Genomic DNA, 20,502 nt, shown 5'->3' with positions numbered 1-20,502 from the left:
ATATGCTTAATTTACTATACTAGAGACGTTGGTTCTAGGTCACTGGATTTTTTTTTCTGTCTTGTTCAGTGTGACGCTTACCACATGTATCTGAGTGGGCACAGATACAAGTACATGAGTTATTTGTTCAAATTTATAGGCAACCAGAAGAATGTGAGTAAAATTGTGACAACAATGCGTAAAATTGTTGTCTTTTATAAAAAAAAACTCTTAATTCCAATGTCCCCCTCTCCATCTCTTTTCATTAAAAAAAACTTTCTTTTAAAAAGATTTTTCTAAAAAGGACAAAAGAGTCTGAACAAGCTTTATGATAACTAATTAATTTTGTGGCAAATGTTTATGAAGAACTAAGAGAAGCATACAAAATGGACAGAGAAGGAGCGGTAATGATGCTCGTACTGTATATCCTAGAGAGTATAGCATGCCCTTTACTTTTTTTGACACTTACAGTTTGCATCATTAATGCACCCCAAATGCACACATATGAGCCAATCACAGCCAAAAAATTCTAAACCAAACATGGTACACATTCATCTTCTGTAATCTACGTGCTTACCTGCATCCACAGCTGACATGTCTTCTAACTAGTGATGAGCGAACTGGCCTGGGTTCGGTTTGCTTGGACGTTCCAAGCCAGAACCAAGCCAGAACCAAACCAGAAATCCAGTTTTAGCAAATGTCCAAGTGAACCGTATCTCATGGCCTCCTATGTCCTAGCAACCAATGACACTGTGCTACCTGAACAGCGTAATTGCCTATGAGGCTAGCAGCCAGCTGCACAGTGTCATTGGTTGCTAGGGCACAAGCTGGGGAACCAAGACATCCAATGACACTATTTGGCCAACAGCATCATAAGTTGCTATCGTGTGCCCACCTGCATCCTGGAAAGCAATGACATTGTGCAGCTCAGCCACCAGTCATCTGAATTTGCTGTGAGTTCTAACCAGCTATATGTCCAGGCCAATAGCGTACCCTTGTTAAAAATACATGGCAACCACACACTTTATAACTAGCCTTTGTAGCAAGGTGCACATGGAAGGGCTTTCAACAATACAAAACACATAAGTTTCCCAGCATACGTACTGCATAGTCTGCAACAAAACAAATTGCCCTGTCTAATAAGATCGGTTAAAAACAGAGGTTTTAGTTGCACAACTTTTGCAAAATTTGTGGAAGCCATACTGCCTCGCCAAGGCTCATCTGTGTAGTGTGATCCTAACTCCAATATGGAGAGTCACAAAAATTAGAGTTATGACCGTACTACACAGAGGAGCCTTGATGGGGCAGTGTGGCGTCCACAAATTTTGTAAATGTTGTGCAAAGAAAACCTCTGTTTTTAACGCATGTTGTTAGACAGTATAATTTGTTTTGTTGCAGGCTAGCTAGTAAATGTGCTGGGAAACTTCTGTGTTTTGTACAATAGCGTAACCTTGCCCGTCAGATCTTGGTAAATATAGATCACGGAGGGGGAGGGTGGACCATTTAGGCCAGGGGCAGGGGTAAAAAAGGATAAGTGCACTTTGTTTTAAAGTGCCTTTATCCTTTCAGAATTCTCTATGCTATTCAATACCAAAAAAAATGTCTTTATATACAGTACATGTTTAATCCCCAGTCCTCCACATTCTTGTCCTCCTTGCATTTGTGAGAGTCCAAAAAAAAACCAACATATATCATTTTATATTACATAATCCTGTATCACTTGTCCCTTTGGTATGTGGTTGGGTATACAAAGTACCAATGCATAGGCACCTGGGGAACATATTATTGCTCTCTTCTCAAGTGCCTCATGTCTCAGGCCTTTGACAAAAAGATCTACTATTCAATATAGTATAGTGGTTCAGCAGCGTTCTGATTGCTACTCTGAGATGCCCTGCCCACTGCACAACAGAAATGTTTCAGTGATTTCACAGTGTGTTGCCATACATATGCCACAATTTGATATCAATGTGGTGTTTGGTGCACAATGAGGGGATGGTCCCTCATGCTGTGACACCTCACATGACCACATAATGCAGCTGAAGCATTGAAGCGAAAACTTTAATAGAAAAAAATTAAAAACCTAGGCTCAGGTTAGATCAGGTGACAATGTGACCATAGTTAATTGTGCAATTGCACAATTTGCAGGGCCGGATTAACATAGGGGTGGGTTGAGCTCCCTCTCCAGGCCCGTCCCTGCAAAATGGCCCGAATCGCACCTGAGCAGACCCGACCCGAGTCGTGGTCGGGCTGACCCGTGTCGTGGACGGGCCAAGCTGACCCGAATCACGGCCTGGTAATCCGGGCCAGCCGCGACAATGCAGCTGCAGCCCTCTATTCAGGCATATCAGAAGGCCCTCTTATATGCCTGACCAGAGAGCCGCACCTGGTGCGGCTGCAGTCGCCAGTCTCTCTGATCCCTCTGGAGCCTGTACTGACCCCCCAAGCCTGCACTGACCCCCCTGGAGCCCACACTGAGCCCCCTGGAGCCCGCACTGACCACCTGAGAGCCCGCACTGACCTCCTGGAGCCCCCACCGACTCCCTGCAGCCCGCACTGACCGCCTGAGAACCCGCACTGACCGTCTGAGAGCCTGCACTGAACTCCTGGAGCCCACACTGACTCTCTGGAGCCTTCATAGACACCTTGGAGCCCACACTAAGCCCCCTAGAGCCTGAACTGACCCCCCATGGAGCCCGCACTGACCCTCCTGGAGCCCTCACTGACCCCCCTGGAGCCCGCACTGACCACCTGAGAACCTGCACTGACCTCCTGGAGCCCACACCGATGTCCTGGAGCCCACATTGACCATCTAAGAACCCGCACTGAACGCCTGAGAGCCCGCACTGACCACCTGGACCCCTCACTGAACGCCTGAGAGCCTGCACTGGCCACCTGAGAACCCGCACTGACCACCTGGGAGCCCGCACTGACCTCCTGGAGCCTGCACTGACTGCCTGGAGCCTGCACTGACTGCCTGAGAGCCCGCACTGATCACCTGGAGCCCGCACTGAACACCTGAGAGCCTGCACTGGCCACCTAAGAACCTGAACAGCCTTCTGAGAGCCTACAGAGCCCCCCTAAACCCAGCACAGCTCTCCTGAGACCATGGAGACATCATGCTCCAAACCCGGAGCAACACAGAGTATGTAGCTTCATATTATTCTGCATTGCTGTATAGAGTATTGCTGGGATTTGTAGTCCTCTATAGCTGATGGTATTATTCTGCAGTGCTTTACAATGTATTGCTGGGATTTGTAGTCCTCTATAGCTGATGGTATTATTCTGCAGTGCTTTACAATGTATTGCTGGGATTTGTAGTCCTCTATAGCTGATGGTATTATTCTGCAGTGCTTTACAATGTATTGCTGGGATTTGTAGTCCTCTATAGCTGATGGTATTATTCTGCAGTGCTTCACAATGTATTGCTGGGATTTGTAGTCCACTATCGCTGGTAGAATTCTGCATTGCTCTGTAATGCATTACTGGGATTTGTAGTCCTCTATAGTTAGTGGTAATATTCAGCATTGCTGTATAATTTATTGCTGGGATTTGTAGCCCTCTATAGCTGGTGATATTCTGAATTTCTGTGTAATGTATTACTGGGATTTGTAGTCCACTGTAGTTGGCAGTATTCTGCATTGGTGTATAATGTATTGCTAAGATTTCTAGTCTCTCTACAGCGTGGAGTCAGTGGCAGATCTACCAGGGTCGCAGCTGCAACCGGGCCACTGAGTAGCGTTCCACTACTGACTCATAGCTGTAGAGAGACTGCAAATCCCAGTTCGGACAGGAGAAAGAGGGTCCCGGTGACCGTTCCCTTTTCCAAGGCCCACCAAAATCCTCAGCACCAGGCCCATGATGCTCTTAATCCGGGCCCTGACCATTTGTGCATGGAAATGTTTGTGACAACATTGTCATTTTATAACTTGGTAAAGGGTTTATGGGTTCCAGTTCAATTTTTATTTTTTAGGAGTTTGTAATAATAAAGATTATATACATTTATGTGTGTGTGCGTGTGTACTTTTTTTCACAAAATGTGTTCAATACAATTTACAACACATATTAAATAAGTTTAGAAAACACCCTTGTGGGTCAGCCAATGCTAGATATTAGCTGAAAGTTTCTTGAGTCCTTTATAGCAATAGCTACACCTTCCAGGAGAGCTAAAACACCATGGGGCATGTGTCTGTGAGTTTGCTTATTGTGTTTTTTTATCCACTAATTAGGTCTCCTGTATAAAAACAATATTTATTTTTAAAGTGGTGCCTTCTCTCCAATCGGTAGAGCATATATAAGGGCAATTTGAGCATCCACCATTCAAAGAGATAATCTTAAATAAATACTACTGTTAAATCATTATAAGAGAGAGTCGGGTACCTTCAGTGCCAGAGTTGCCAGAGTGACTGAGATGCAAAGGGTCTGTTGTCCTCAGGTATTATTACCACATAGGTCTTAGAAAATATTAAAAACCTGAGGTCAGGTTAGATCAAGTTAAAATGAGACAGCAGTTAGTTGTGCAATTGCACAGTGCAGGGAAGTGACAACATTGTCATTTTTTAACTTAGTTAAGGGTTTATAAGTTCCATTTAGATTTGTATTTTTGAAGAGTTTGTAGTAAATATTATTTTCTATATTTTGTATATAATAATTGTACATATAATTAAAGATATGAAAATTTAAGGTAGTGTTTTGCAATATTTGATAATTATTTTTTTCTCTGATTGTGTTTTCTTTTAAGTTTTAGGCATTAAACTTATGTTACAGGTACCGTATGTAGAAAAAAACAAATCTACAGATATATTATTATTATGGTACAGGATTTATATAGCGCCAATAGTTTGCACAGCGCTTTATAATGTAAGGAAGACATTACAATCACAATACAATTCAAGACAAGATGGTAAGGAGGGCCCTGCCCACGAGGGCTTACAATCTTAAAATATATAACTTACTTTTTAATTGTTGTGGCTATATTCACCATACAACTACATCTTTTTTCTTACAGCCATTTGGCAACATAAGGTTCTTTGAGATTACCACACGCCCAATACATATTGAAAAATAAAAGATCAAAAACACCCCTGCTGGAAATACTGATAACATTTTAATGTGCCTAGCTGATAAATTATTCTGGGACATTCCTATCACTACACCCCTTCTCTAAAAACTGCATGTCATGAAGAACATTTAGCTGTTCCAATTAAAAAAAAAGATGCTGCATATTTTGCTGAGTCAGATTATTTTTGTGTTATTGGGATTCTGGGTAGCTTGTTTTCATTAACATTACATTTATTCATAGATGAATGCTGCAGTATAATGCAAATTGTATTGTCATTAATATTATTTGCTAGGTTGGAAAACAATATTAAGTCTATGTGCACCTTCACATAACAGCAGTGTGTGCTAAAAATATTTACATGCCAGGGCAGACATAGCAGAGGGTCTTTAGAGTAGGTGCAAAAGAGAGAGCATGATGTATTTTGGCATTGCAAATTGGTGTTCAGTGGTTGAAGTGGCAACAAATAAATAAATATGTGTATAAAATATGTGCAGTGCAGTGACTTCACAGAAGGATAAAGACCCCTATTAAGTGGAGTCACTGCACGCCTGTGGAGGAAGGATAAAGACCCCTATGCACCACCACCAATAATAATATTAATCAACATTAATTAATTAATAGATAAAGCACATAGGTGCCTAAAACCTATCTATCTACCTATCTATCTCTTTTTTTTCCATGTCAAGGAGAAGGCAATGTTGGAGACAAGGAAAATGCATTAAATGCCAGAAGAATTCAAAGACATATCCTTATTTGCCAACCTCTCTCAAAGAACTGTTCAGACCAGGAAAAAAATTCTTCCAATAACCAAATCACTATAAAACCACAAAAGCATTACCAGATTGGAGTTCCTGACCAAAGTCCTAGTAAACTAACAAAGAAAACAGCATTCAATCACTTTCTAAATCAGGGTCCGCAATTGCTCAAAAAATGGAACATCATTATTTCCAAGAATGGAAATAAACCCCCTGCTCATATTCAGCCAGACTGGACATGAACATGAACATTCTTAGACCCCTTAGATGAAGCCTAAAATAAACCTATATCTTGTAGGCCTCTTAAAGGATAAAAAAAACTGTACCAAAATACTGTTAACCTACATTCAATATAACTATATTGAATATAACATACAACATAACAATATATATAATATATAATATAACAATATATATAATATATAATATAACAATATATATAATATATAATATAACAATATATATAATATATAATATAACAATATATATAATATATAATATAACAATATATATAATATATAATATAACAATATATATAATATATAATATAACAATATATATAATATATAATATAACAATATATATAATATATAATATAACAATATATATAATATATAATATAACAATATATATAATATATAATATAACAATATATATAATATATAATATAACAATATATATAATATATAATATAACAATATATATAATATATAATATAACAATATATATAATATATAATATAACAATATATATAATATATAATATAACAATATATATAATATATAATATAACAATATATATAATATATAATATAACAATATATATAATATATAATATAACAATATATATAATATATAATATAACAATATATATAATATATAATATAACAATATATATAATATATAATATAACAATATATATAATATATAATATAACAATATATATAATATATAATATAACAATATATATAATATATAATATAACAATATATATAATATATAATATAACAATATATATAATATATAATATAACAATATATATAATATATAATATAACAATATATATAATATATAATATAACAATATATATAATATATAATATAACAATATATATAATATATAATATAACAATATATATAATATATAATATAACAATATATATAATATATAATATAACAATATATATAATATATAATATAACAATATATATAATATATAATATAACAATATATATAATATATAATATAACAATATATATAATATATAATATAACAATATATATAATATATAATATAACAATATATATAATATATAATATAACAATATATATAATATATAATATAACAATATATATAATATATAATATAACAATATATATAATATATAATATAACAATATATATAATATATAATATAACAATATATATAATATATAATATAACAATATATATAATATATAATATAACAATATATATAATATATAATATAACAATATATATAATATATAATATAACAATATATATAATATATAATATAACAATATATATAATATATAATATAACAATATATATAATATATAATATAACAATATATATAATATATAATATAACAATATATATAATATATAATATAACAATATATATAATATATAATATAACAATATATATAATATATAATATAACAATATATATAATATATAATATAACAATATATATAATATATAATATAACAATATATATAATATATAATATAACAATATATATAATATATAATATAACAATATATATAATATATAATATAACAATATATATAATATATAATATAACAATATATATAATATATAATATAACAATATATATAATATATAATATAACAATATATATAATATATAATATAACAATATATATAATATATAATATAACAATATATATAATATATAATATAACAATATATATAATATATAATATAACAATATATATAATATATAATATAACAATATATATAATATATAATATAACAATATATATAATATATAATATAACAATATATATAATATATAATATAACAATATATATAATATATAATATAACAATATATATAATATATAATATAACAATATATATAATATATAATATAACAATATATATAATATATAATATAACAATATATATAATATATAATATAACAATATATATAATATATAATATAACAATATATATAATATATAATATAACAATATATATAATATATAATATAACAATATATATAATATATAATATAACAATATATATAATATATAATATAACAATATATATAATATATAATATAACAATATATATAATATATAATATAACAATATATATAATATATAATATAACAATATATATAATATATAATATAACAATATATATAATATATAATATAACAATATATATAATATATAATATAACAATATATATAATATATAATATAACAATATATATAATATATAATATAACAATATATATAATATATAATATAACAATATATATAATATATAATATAACAATATATATAATATATAATATAACAATATATATAATATATAATATAACAATATATATAATATATAATATAACAATATATATAATATATAATATAACAATATATATAATATATAATATAACAATATATATAATATATAATATAACAATATATATAATATATAATATAACAATATATATAATATATAATATAACAATATATATAATATATAATATAACAATATATATAATATATAATATAACAATATATATAATATATAATATAACAATATATATAATATATAATATAACAATATATATAATATATAATATAACAATATATATAATATATAATATAACAATATATATAATATATAATATAACAATATATATAATATATAATATAACAATATATATAATATATAATATAACAATATATATAATATATAATATAACAATATATATAATATATAATATAACAATATATATAATATATAATATAACAATATATATAATATATAATATAACAATATATATAATATATAATATAACAATATATATAATATATAATATAACAATATATATAATATATAATATAACAATATATATAATATATAATATAACAATATATATAATATATAATATAACAATATATATAATATATAATATAACAATATATATAATATATAATATAACAATATATATAATATATAATATAACAATATATATAATATATAATATAACAATATATATAATATATAATATAACAATATATATAATATATAATATAACAATATATATAATATATAATATAACAATATATATAATATATAATATAACAATATATATAATATATAATATAACAATATATATAATATATAATATAACAATATATATAATATATAATATAACAATATATATAATATATAATATAACAATATATATAATATATAATATAACAATATATATAATATATAATATAACAATATATATAATATATAATATAACAATATATATAATATATAATATAACAATATATATAATATATAATATAACAATATATATAATATATAATATAACAATATATATAATATATAATATAACAATATATATAATATATAATATAACAATATATATAATATATAATATAACAATATATATAATATATAATATAACAATATATATAATATATAATATAACAATATATATAATATATAATATAACAATATATATAATATATAATATAACAATATATATAATATATAATATAACAATATATATAATATATAATATAACAATATATATAATATATAATATAACAATATATATAATATATAATATAACAATATATATAATATATAATATAACAATATATATAATATATAATATAACAATATATATAATATATAATATAACAATATATATAATATATAATATAACAATATATATAATATATAATATAACAATATATATAATATATAATATAACAATATATATAATATATAATATAACAATATATATAATATATAATATAACAATATATATAATATATAATATAACAATATATATAATATATAATATAACAATATATATAATATATAATATAACAATATATATAATATATAATATAACAATATATATAATATATAATATAACAATATATATAATATATAATATAACAATATATATAATATATAATATAACAATATATATAATATATAATATAACAATATATATAATATATAATATAACAATATATATAATATATAATATAACAATATATATAATATATAATATAACAATATATATAATATATAATATAACAATATATATAATATATAATATAACAATATATATAATATATAATATAACAATATATATAATATATAATATAACAATATATATAATATATAATATAACAATATATATAATATATAATATAACAATATATATAATATATAATATAACAATATATATAATATATAATATAACAATATATATAATATATAATATAACAATATATATAATATATAATATAACAATATATATAATATATAATATAACAATATATATAATATATAATATAACAATATATATAATATATAATATAACAATATATATAATATATAATATAACAATATATATAATATATAATATAACAATATATATAATATATAATATAACAATATATATAATATATAATATAACAATATATATAATATATAATATAACAATATATATAATATATAATATAACAATATATATAATATATAATATAACAATATATATAATATATAATATAACAATATATATAATATATAATATAACAATATATATAATATATAATATAACAATATATATAATATATAATATAACAATATATATAATATATAATATAACAATATATATAATATATAATATAACAATATATATAATATATAATATAACAATATATATAATATATAATATAACAATATATATAATATATAATATAACAATATATATAATATATAATATAACAATATATATAATATATAATATAACAATATATATAATATATAATATAACAATATATATAATATATAATATAACAATATATATAATATATAATATAACAATATATATAATATATAATATAACAATATATATAATATATAATATAACAATATATATAATATATAATATAACAATATATATAATATATAATATAACAATATATATAATATATAATATAACAATATATATAATATATAATATAACAATATATATAATATATAATATAACAATATATATAATATATAATATAACAATATATATAATATATAATATAACAATATATATAATATATAATATAACAATATATATAATATATAATATAACAATATATATAATATATAATATAACAATATATATAATATATAATATAACAATATATATAATATATAATATAACAATATATATAATATATAATATAACAATATATATAATATATAATATAACAATATATATAATATATAATATAACAATATATATAATATATAATATAACAATATATATAATATATAATATAACAATATATATAATATATAATATAACAATATATATAATATATAATATAACAATATATATAATATATAATATAACAATATATATAATATATAATATAACAATATATATAATATATAATATAACAATATATATAATATATAATATAACAATATATATAATATATAATATAACAATATATATAATATATAATATAACAATATATATAATATATAATATAACAATATATATAATATATAATATAACAATATATATAATATATAATATAACAATATATATAATATATAATATAACAATATATATAATATATAATATAACAATATATATAATATATAATATAACAATATATATAATATATAATATAACAATATATATAATATATAATATAACAATATATATAATATATAATATAACAATATATATAATATATAATATAACAATATATATAATATATAATATAACAATATATATAATATATAATATAACAATATATATAATATATAATATAACAATATATATAATATATAATATAACAATATATATAATATATAATATAACAATATATATAATATATAATATAACAATATATATAATATATAATATAACAATATATATAATATATAATATAACAATATATATAATATATAATATAACAATATATATAATATATAATATAACAATATATATAATATATAATATAACAATATATATAATATATAATATAACAATATATATAATATATAATATAACCATATAGTTATTAACCAAAGGGCAAAGAGTTTGGAGAAGGCAGGAGAAGTGAACAATCTAGGACAACATAGCTGAACTGGAAAGTGAGCTGAATTGGAGAATGTTTCCAAATGGCATGATGTGGAATTCTTCAACAAACACATCAAAGAGATATTGATATCGGAACTTATCTTTGTTTGTACCGGTGACCAACTGAAATTACACTGAGTTCTGCACAGTGCCATCCATGTGATCACCATAAGCACCACCAATATTGTAAGGTTGAAGACCGTAAGGAGTGCAGGTGGTTCTTGGAAACGACTCTGGCAACTCTGACACACTGAAGGAACCCCTCCCTCTTATAATGATCGCAACCACTGCTTCCCACCAAACTCAATTATTAACAGTGGTATTCAAGGTTATCTTTGAATACCAAAGATACCATAGCCCTATATATGCACTGCTATTTAGAAGAAGGCACCACTTTAAATGACAATATCCTCTTTATAAAGGAGAGCCGATTAGTGGATAAAAAGCACTCCAAGAAAACTCACACACATGTGCCCCGTGGTGTTTTAGATCTTACAGAAGGACGTGGTCAACTTTCAGCTAATATCTAGCATGGCTGACCCTTTTTTTTGGGAAACATTTCTGTTGTGCAGTGGGCAGGGCAGCTCTCTGAGTAGCAATTAGAAAGCTGTTGAACCACCATTTAATAGTGGATCTTTTTTGTCAAAGGCGTGAGAGATGGGGCACTTGAGAAGAGAGCCAGGACATGTTCCTCAGGTGCCCAGGCCTAGTGATTGCATTGGTTGTCACTAATGTTCTGCAGAGATAAGGCTAGAAGGATATACATTTGGTGCACTAACCTGTATGCTCAGATGACAGGAGTGTGCAAGTTTTTGCACCTACTGGAGACAAAGGAGATTGTTCTGCACTGAGATTATGTCTGAATGATCCAACTGTAACCTTATATTGGGATCCAGTTTAGCATAAATATGTGAAGAGATATAAATAGGAAAATAAGGGAAATTGTGCTTAGTTGTAAATAAAATGCCCTGGGTAGGTAAAATTAACTTTTTACCTTCCTACAAAAATAAAATCTATATTTGTTTTGAAAATTCAGGCTGAAGAGTTCTTACCTATTATTCTTTAGTTTGTAGCATGGTATGCTTTGTATAAGTAACACACCAGAAAAATGCTGCAAACAGTAAAGCATAGATTGTAAATGTGTTCTTTTTGTAGAGCTGCCCTCCTCATAGACATGTGGTTATCTAGCTGGTTATTGTTTGATTACGAAATTGGTTAGGGGCCATGAAGGTAACCTGTCAAGGCCAATGCATTGGTGCTTCAGGTATTAGTCCAGGAAAAAGCAAAGTGATCCTGTACCAAATCAAAACAAAAACTTTGTTTTTACAGCATTGAACCACTAAAAGAAAATCATCTTGGAGATGCCCTGTCAACGACGATCAAATTAAAATGGGCAAACACACCACAATTAAGACATATGTTCTTGTGGTACAAAGAGCATAAAGAATTACAAATGGATAATTACATTTTTTGACATTGATGCCATTGGGTTGTTCACTTTTTGAGGTGAATATCAGTTAATACGGGAAATCTATGCTCTCTTTAACTATTCAATCATGTGGTAGCAAAAATCCTGTTTTTTTAAATTTTTATTTCCCTTACACATGATTGGGTATTTGTCTGAACAAACCTCAGGATAACTAATGCATTTTGTGGAAAATGGTTAAGAAGAACTAAGAGAAGCCTATCAAATAGAGAAAGAGCGGTTAATGATGTTCATACTGTACACTGAGTGGCCAGATTATTATGACCACTCCATCAGTACTTCATTGAGCCACGAGATGACTTCGTGGGGCCACCTCGTGATTCCACGAGATGTTGAAAGGTGATGCGAGGAATCTGACACTGCACTCTTGCCCTTCTGTTGTCTTGTACCAGTCTTGCCACTCTCCGTTCTGCCCTAACATTGACTAGTCGCTGACGGCCACAATTCGCACGTTCAGACCCAGATTTTCAGCTGGCAGTCCAGTCTTTAAACACTTTAACAACAGCTGCTCTGTAACATTTGACAAATTCTGCTGTTTTTCTGATACTTGCTCCATGGCTCCGAGCGCCAACAATCACCCCACGTTCAAAGGCTGTTAAATCGCGTTGTGTACCCATATCTTCAGAAAAAAATCACTTCTACTGTCGTGGTAAACAACCTGCTTCCCTATTTATAATGGTCCGGCCCTCTAGCAACTTCAGCGTGAAATTATAGCTAATTATAGCTAATTTGACTACAAACGTCAGGTGGTCATAATAATCTGGCCACTCAGTGTATATCCTACTAGACATGTTCGATTCGTTTCGTTGCAAATCGAAATTCGGACAAAATTTCGGAAATTCGGAGATTTGGATGTATCCGAATTCCGAATTACAGAACAAATACAAACGAATCCGAATTTCCGATTCGCGCTGAAATCTGCCCCTACGTGCGAAAAAGAAGCTCAAAGAAGCTTTTTCGCGCCTAGGACGTTTTTCATCTCGACAAAACGGGCTGAAATACGCCCAGGTGGGAACCATGCCCATAGGGATTAACAGGATTTCACTTCTTGAGCGTTTTTCAGCTCTTAGATCAGCTCTGAAAAGTGCCCAGGTGTGAACCCAGCCTTAAGGTACTTGAATGCTTTTTTATGATTTATCTCCTAAGCTTAGTGTCGCTTTAAGTTCTGTTTCAATGACAACACTAAAACTGTGGATTTCCATCACTTTCTGTCTCAGTAATAATGGACACCAGGATAAATAGAAAGTGTGAAGCTACTCAGCGGGGACTCGGCAGAAATCTGTCCTTATTTATTTTCCAATTTATATACCGTTCTTTACCTCTTAAGCAGACAATATAACAAATTTAAAGAACAATTCCACATATTCAAAAAATTTGGACACACATCTGGAAACACCTGTGTGATACAAAACTCCTGTAAGAGATATTGCTATTGCAGGATTAACAGCTTGTAACTTGTTGCTATGCTCATTTTTTCCACGGCATAGAATTTGAAAGATAAACCACCACATCTACCAGACCATATGTTTTTAGTATAGTTGTTCCTTTCCCCATTTTATTCCCTATGCACTGCTGTTTTTGTTTCAGTTATTCAGTTTGGCTCAACAGACACATTTCACCAGATTATTAAAAGAGTAGGGACTGTTCATGTAGCACGTTAAAGCTGTGTTGCTTCCAATCATCTGCAAGCAAAACTTCAGTTTTTAACTTTGTTTCCCTACACATGATTGGGAATTCAAAGTAAACATAGCCTTACCTAAGTTAACCCCTTCATGACCAGTGACCAGTGAGAGAGCTGCCGCAGGGGTGTGTAATAACCCAAATGGGTTGCCATAGGAACCAGGACGCTTTTTAAAAATGTAACCCCTTCACGACCAGTGACGTACATAGTACGTACATAGTACGTCACGGGCAGCGGGCCCGTTTAAACAGGCTCTGTTTACATTTGTAGAGCCGGCGGCCGGGTTTACAATAGAAGCGATTCTGGCAACTCAGCTGTCACCAGATCGCTTCTTTGGGCCGGTAAACTGCCTGACCCCCTGCCCGCCACCCCCGCTGTGTTTCCCGGGCTCCGCTGCCCCTCCTGCGGGCCCGGGACTGGCATCTTGGGTCTCGGTGGGAAGCTGGGGAGGAGAGCGGCAAATGTTGGTTCACCGATCTCCTCCCCGTTCTATGGGACCAGGAGCAAGGTGTATTGCATCACTTCCGGTCCCAAACCTGTCATTGCTCGGCTACTGAAGCCGAGCAATAAGCTATTGAAGTGCGATCTGCACTTCAATAGCTTATTTATAGGGAAAAGGTGATACTAGGGGTCTTTTGGACCCCCTGTATCACCTTAAAGAGTACCTGTCACCGTCATTCTGCTATCACATGGGTGGGAGGAAGAATTTTTAAAGTCTTCCTCCGTCGCAAGCACACGCATCATACTGTAAACACGTGTCGGGTGCGCCTACGTACGAAAATTATGATTGTGCTGCACATTTTGGGTATCGCTGCACACACCAGAGTGAGGGCAATAGTTCTAGGACCAATATTTATGCATATCTCAAAACTGATGACCTGTAGGGGCTTTTAAAGCGTCGTCTATGGACTTTTTGGGGTACTAAAATTTGTCGCCGTTTCACAGATGCACACAGTTTTTAACCCGGGCATGTTGGGTATCTATTTACTCGTTGTAACCTCATCTATTTTGTTGTGTATTTTTGTTGTGCAGCAGCTCACCCCCCTCCGCTGTCCCTTGGCATCCTCACATCTAATGGACCTGCATTAGATGTGGTGACGTCATGGGTCCTTAGACTGCCAGAGCTCATGGGCAAGAGGCTACAGGGACTAGTGTAGCTGCCAGGTTATTTTCATCCCTAGACCAAAAGAAGCTCCTAACCCTTGCAGTGCAGGGGTAGCCCCATCATCATACAGGGTGGGGCGGTCAGAATTTTGTGACACACCTTGTACATGACATGCTCATGTACTTTTCAACAACCATCAATGGTATATTTGGAGGAAGAAAACAGATACGTTGTTGCAGAAAAGTACATCTTGCCCACTGTTAAGCATAAAGTGGTTGTAGATGTGGCAACAAACGGCACAGGGGATATTACTGTATGTGGGTAAAGGAAACTAACAGGGTTATTCATAAAAGGGTAAAGGGTTTGGAGAAGGCAGGAGCAGTGAATAATCTAGGCCAACATAGCTGATTTGGAAATATTTTCCAGTTCAGCTCACTTTCCAGTTCAGCTATGTTGGAATAGATTATTCACTTCTCCTGCCTTCTCCAAACTCTCCACCCTTTTATGAATAACCCTGTAAGTATTAGCAAATCATGCAAGTTAACGTTATTTTTTTTTCTTCCAATTTTAAACATGTAATGTTTAAATTTGTTCTTCACTTTTGGAAATAGTAGTGTGCAGCATTTTGACACTGAATAGGCAGCTCTCACAAAACAGAAGGCCTGCCAGAGTCAGTTTCGACTGCAACTAAAAGAGGAATTAAAAACACAAGCACCAAACCAGAATGTTGAAGTTCAAATGTATTTATTCAAATAAAGCATTTAAGCAAGATCTCTATGATTTCCAATGCATTTCAGGGGCCTACTCTATATGTTGTTATATGTTGCCAATGCTGTTATATGCTCTTCCTGTTTCATGTTTCATATTAATGGACGCTGGACTGATACAGGGGTAGTGGTCAAACGTATGCAATATAAGACACGGCATACAGATTGCAGCAAACAGGATTGTGTAGTGTACAATGTACATTACATACTTCTGACCATACTCTGTATGCTGTGCTGTGTGGTACATTAACTGTGTATATCCTATGGCTGCTGCCTTCTGTGCATTATGAACTCCAGAACCCTGCACTCTTTGTTATATTGTAGTTACATACTTTTAACCAAAGTGTTCATTGTCTCAACAGTTGTTGGTTGTTTAGTAGTGCCTGACTTTTTTAATGCGGTGCTTCTTTAAGGTAGGTTCAGGCAAAGTGTTAGCGCTATTTGTAAATTCTGTGTGCAGAAAAGCATATGTATTAGAAGAGTTTCAGTTTAAAAAAAAAATATTGCATTAAGGTTTATGTGTCTGTGGAACTCTCGCTTGTGGTACAGTAATAAAAGCATACTTTAAGCCTTTATCAATACCAGCGCAGTGAGGCCACACTACCATTCACTTAATTCTCCTCTTTGGGTTCCCAGGGGTTCAACAGGTCTTTCGCAATCGTAGCAATGCCACTGGTATATGTCTTACAGTGTTTGTTTCCTAATTTCTTAATGTTAACTTGAAATACTTATATCATTATTGTTTTTACAAATAAACTTAGAGCTCAGGTGCTCCAAAAAGCTGCTAGAGAAGAAACTTGAAATACATTAATTTTACTGTAGAAGCTTATTTGCTTCTAAAAACTGATTACCATGCCAGGAGGGATGTAAATGCTGAGAATTGATACTCCCTGGGGAATGTTATTGCACAGCAATTTAAAAAAAGTCCTCGGTGTAATGACATATTAAAATTATATTTGTGCTGGGTATTTGTATTTATCTCGATGTCGTACTTGAAGCACAGATACGGATGCCAAAACAGGAAGAGTATTACCTTTCACACATATACTTGAATTCTCTTAATGGAAGTAAAGATATAGAATACAAGTTATATAAGGAAAGGCACAACAAATGTAACTAAAAACTGATCATCCTCTAAAACTTTATCTGCCAATGATATGAGAGTTGTTTTCTGGATATTATATGAGCAACGTCATTATAACTGGCTTATGAGCTTTTTTCCTATGGATGACATTAGAAAGAGAGGCGTGGGGTCTCTCATGTAAAATGTATTTATTAAATTCACCTTTGAACTACTTTGGATAATATGTCATTCCACCGAGGACTCTTTTAAATGTGCAGTGCAATAAAATCCCCCAGGTAGTCTTAGCACATTATCTATTTGTTGTGACAATAGGAGAGCTGGAGTAAATTAGCTTGAATACCTTAACGTTTTTCAATGTTTTTTTAAAATATGTTCTAATAAAAGCATCTTGAGGTAGCACTTAAGTTAATTTGGCTGTATGAATTGATAAATACAATGATATGTTTTACATACAATATTGGCAGATGTGGTAAAGTAGCGAGTTTAGTTGGTCCAGAAATAAATGTGGTTGAATGGTATATTATTTAGGTATGAATGGTATATTATTAGGTAAACAACATATTAAATATAAAAATGTCCCTACATTTAGAAAATACCTAAAGATATTATGCACATTTTACAAATGTATTTACTTTTTTCCCCCAAGGAGTCTTAGGATCAAGATGAGTCAAGCGATTTGGTCATGATCCAAGATGAATGGGTGTGGAAATTGTGGTTGTAGGAGGAGCTGCTTAGCCCATCCAATAGGTGAAAGAAATGTTCGGTGATACTTTTTACTCAAACCATATAAAAAGGAGGCATATAAGATACAGAAGTATCCACAACTTAATCAAGCATGGCTCTCAACGCTGATGACAAGGCACACATCAAGGCCATCTGGCCAAGTCTAGCTGCTCATGCTGCAGACTATGGTGCAGAAGCTCTTTACAGGTATATTACCCTTATATGTATGTAAGAGGGGTGGGGTGGGTGAACTTTTGTGCATGTGTGAATTATATCAGCTATGTAGTGTGTGTGTGTGTACACAGTGTAAAACTCAGTGTATGCAGATAAGATGATTTTAGGGTGTGTGTGTGATGGACATAATAAGTTTACATTTCTAATAATTGCATTGTTGATGCCAATAACAATACAAGAAACACCAAACTGGCAGGTAATATGCCTTATTTGACCTCTTTCTTGTAATATTTTTTTATAGGATGTTCCTTTGTGAGCCTCAGACCAAGACTTACTTTCCAAATTTTGACTTCAGTCCAAATTCTGCCCAGTTGAAAAATCATGGCAAGAAAGTAATGAATGCTCTCACTGAAGTTGTGAAACATCTGGACCACCCTGAACAATCACTGAGCCATCTGTGTGACCTCCATGCCTACAGCTTGAGAGTGGATCCTGGCAACTTTAGCGTAAGTATTGGGAATTACATGCAGTTGTGTGATTGTAACACTTGTATAGTTCTAAACATACAAATCACTGAATTTCTGCACACTCATTTTTGTTTTTGTATCCAGATATTGAACAAAAACATCCTGGTTGTCATTGCTGCCCACCACTCAGACAAATTCGACAGTGCCACCCATCAAGCCTTGGACAAGTTCCTGAACTGTGTTTCTGCCATTCTGACATCTAAATACCGTTAAGGAATTCAGTCACCACTGATGGTAGAATGACACCGTGCACCCATATATGTACTTCAAGCTACAAAAAAAAACAGCTGAATGATAAAATATGAAATAAAATGGATTATGTTCCAGTTTTCATCTCTGGTTTTATTTTATTTTATTCTATAGACTATATACTTTAATATCACAGTTTAATTTTTAAATAACAAGCATTTGATAGGTTTAGGACTAATGTTCAATTTAAAGTCAACCTGCAGTGAAATAACATAAAGTATTCTGCTTATCACCTCCTTGACAAAATGCTAGTTGCCTGGCTGCTATGCCTCAGTACTTTGAGGCACTGACCTTGAAGATGTTATGCAGATCAGAAGATCTGTTATCACAATGGCTTTTTATCCGCATATTTAATCCATTCCAGGTCAGAAAGCCAGGGTGCTAGTATTCTTAGATGGAGGTCAGTATGGGCAACTCACATATATTTCTCCATACAGTAAACAATATTGGGTAAAACATATGTAATAGTCTAACACAAAAATTGTAAAATATATAAATAGAAAAATAA

The 20,502-nt window shown here is 29.9% G+C and overlaps 1 protein-coding gene across 1 annotated transcript; it reads left to right on the top strand.

Annotated features, from left to right (window-relative positions):
• Positions 1-19,130: 19,130 nt before the first annotated feature.
• Positions 19,131-19,995, top strand: LOC108799439 (hemoglobin subunit alpha-C-like). Its single transcript, XM_018571294.1, has 3 exons — positions 19,131-19,251; positions 19,520-19,724; positions 19,830-19,995. The coding sequence occupies exons 1-3, from the start codon at positions 19,157-19,159 to the stop codon at positions 19,956-19,958; spliced, it is 429 nt and encodes a 142-aa protein (XP_018426796.1). The 5' UTR covers positions 19,131-19,156; the 3' UTR covers positions 19,959-19,995.
• Positions 19,996-20,502: the final 507 nt, after the last annotated feature.

Source organism: Nanorana parkeri, unplaced genomic scaffold (assembly GCF_000935625.1).
Source record: "Nanorana parkeri isolate BGI_ZX_2015 unplaced genomic scaffold, ASM93562v1 scaffold1727, whole genome shotgun sequence".
Taxonomy (NCBI): Eukaryota; Metazoa; Chordata; class Amphibia; order Anura; family Dicroglossidae; genus Nanorana; species Nanorana parkeri.
Note: the sequence above shows the minus strand (reverse complement) of the source record. Positions and strands in the feature narration are given on the sequence as shown.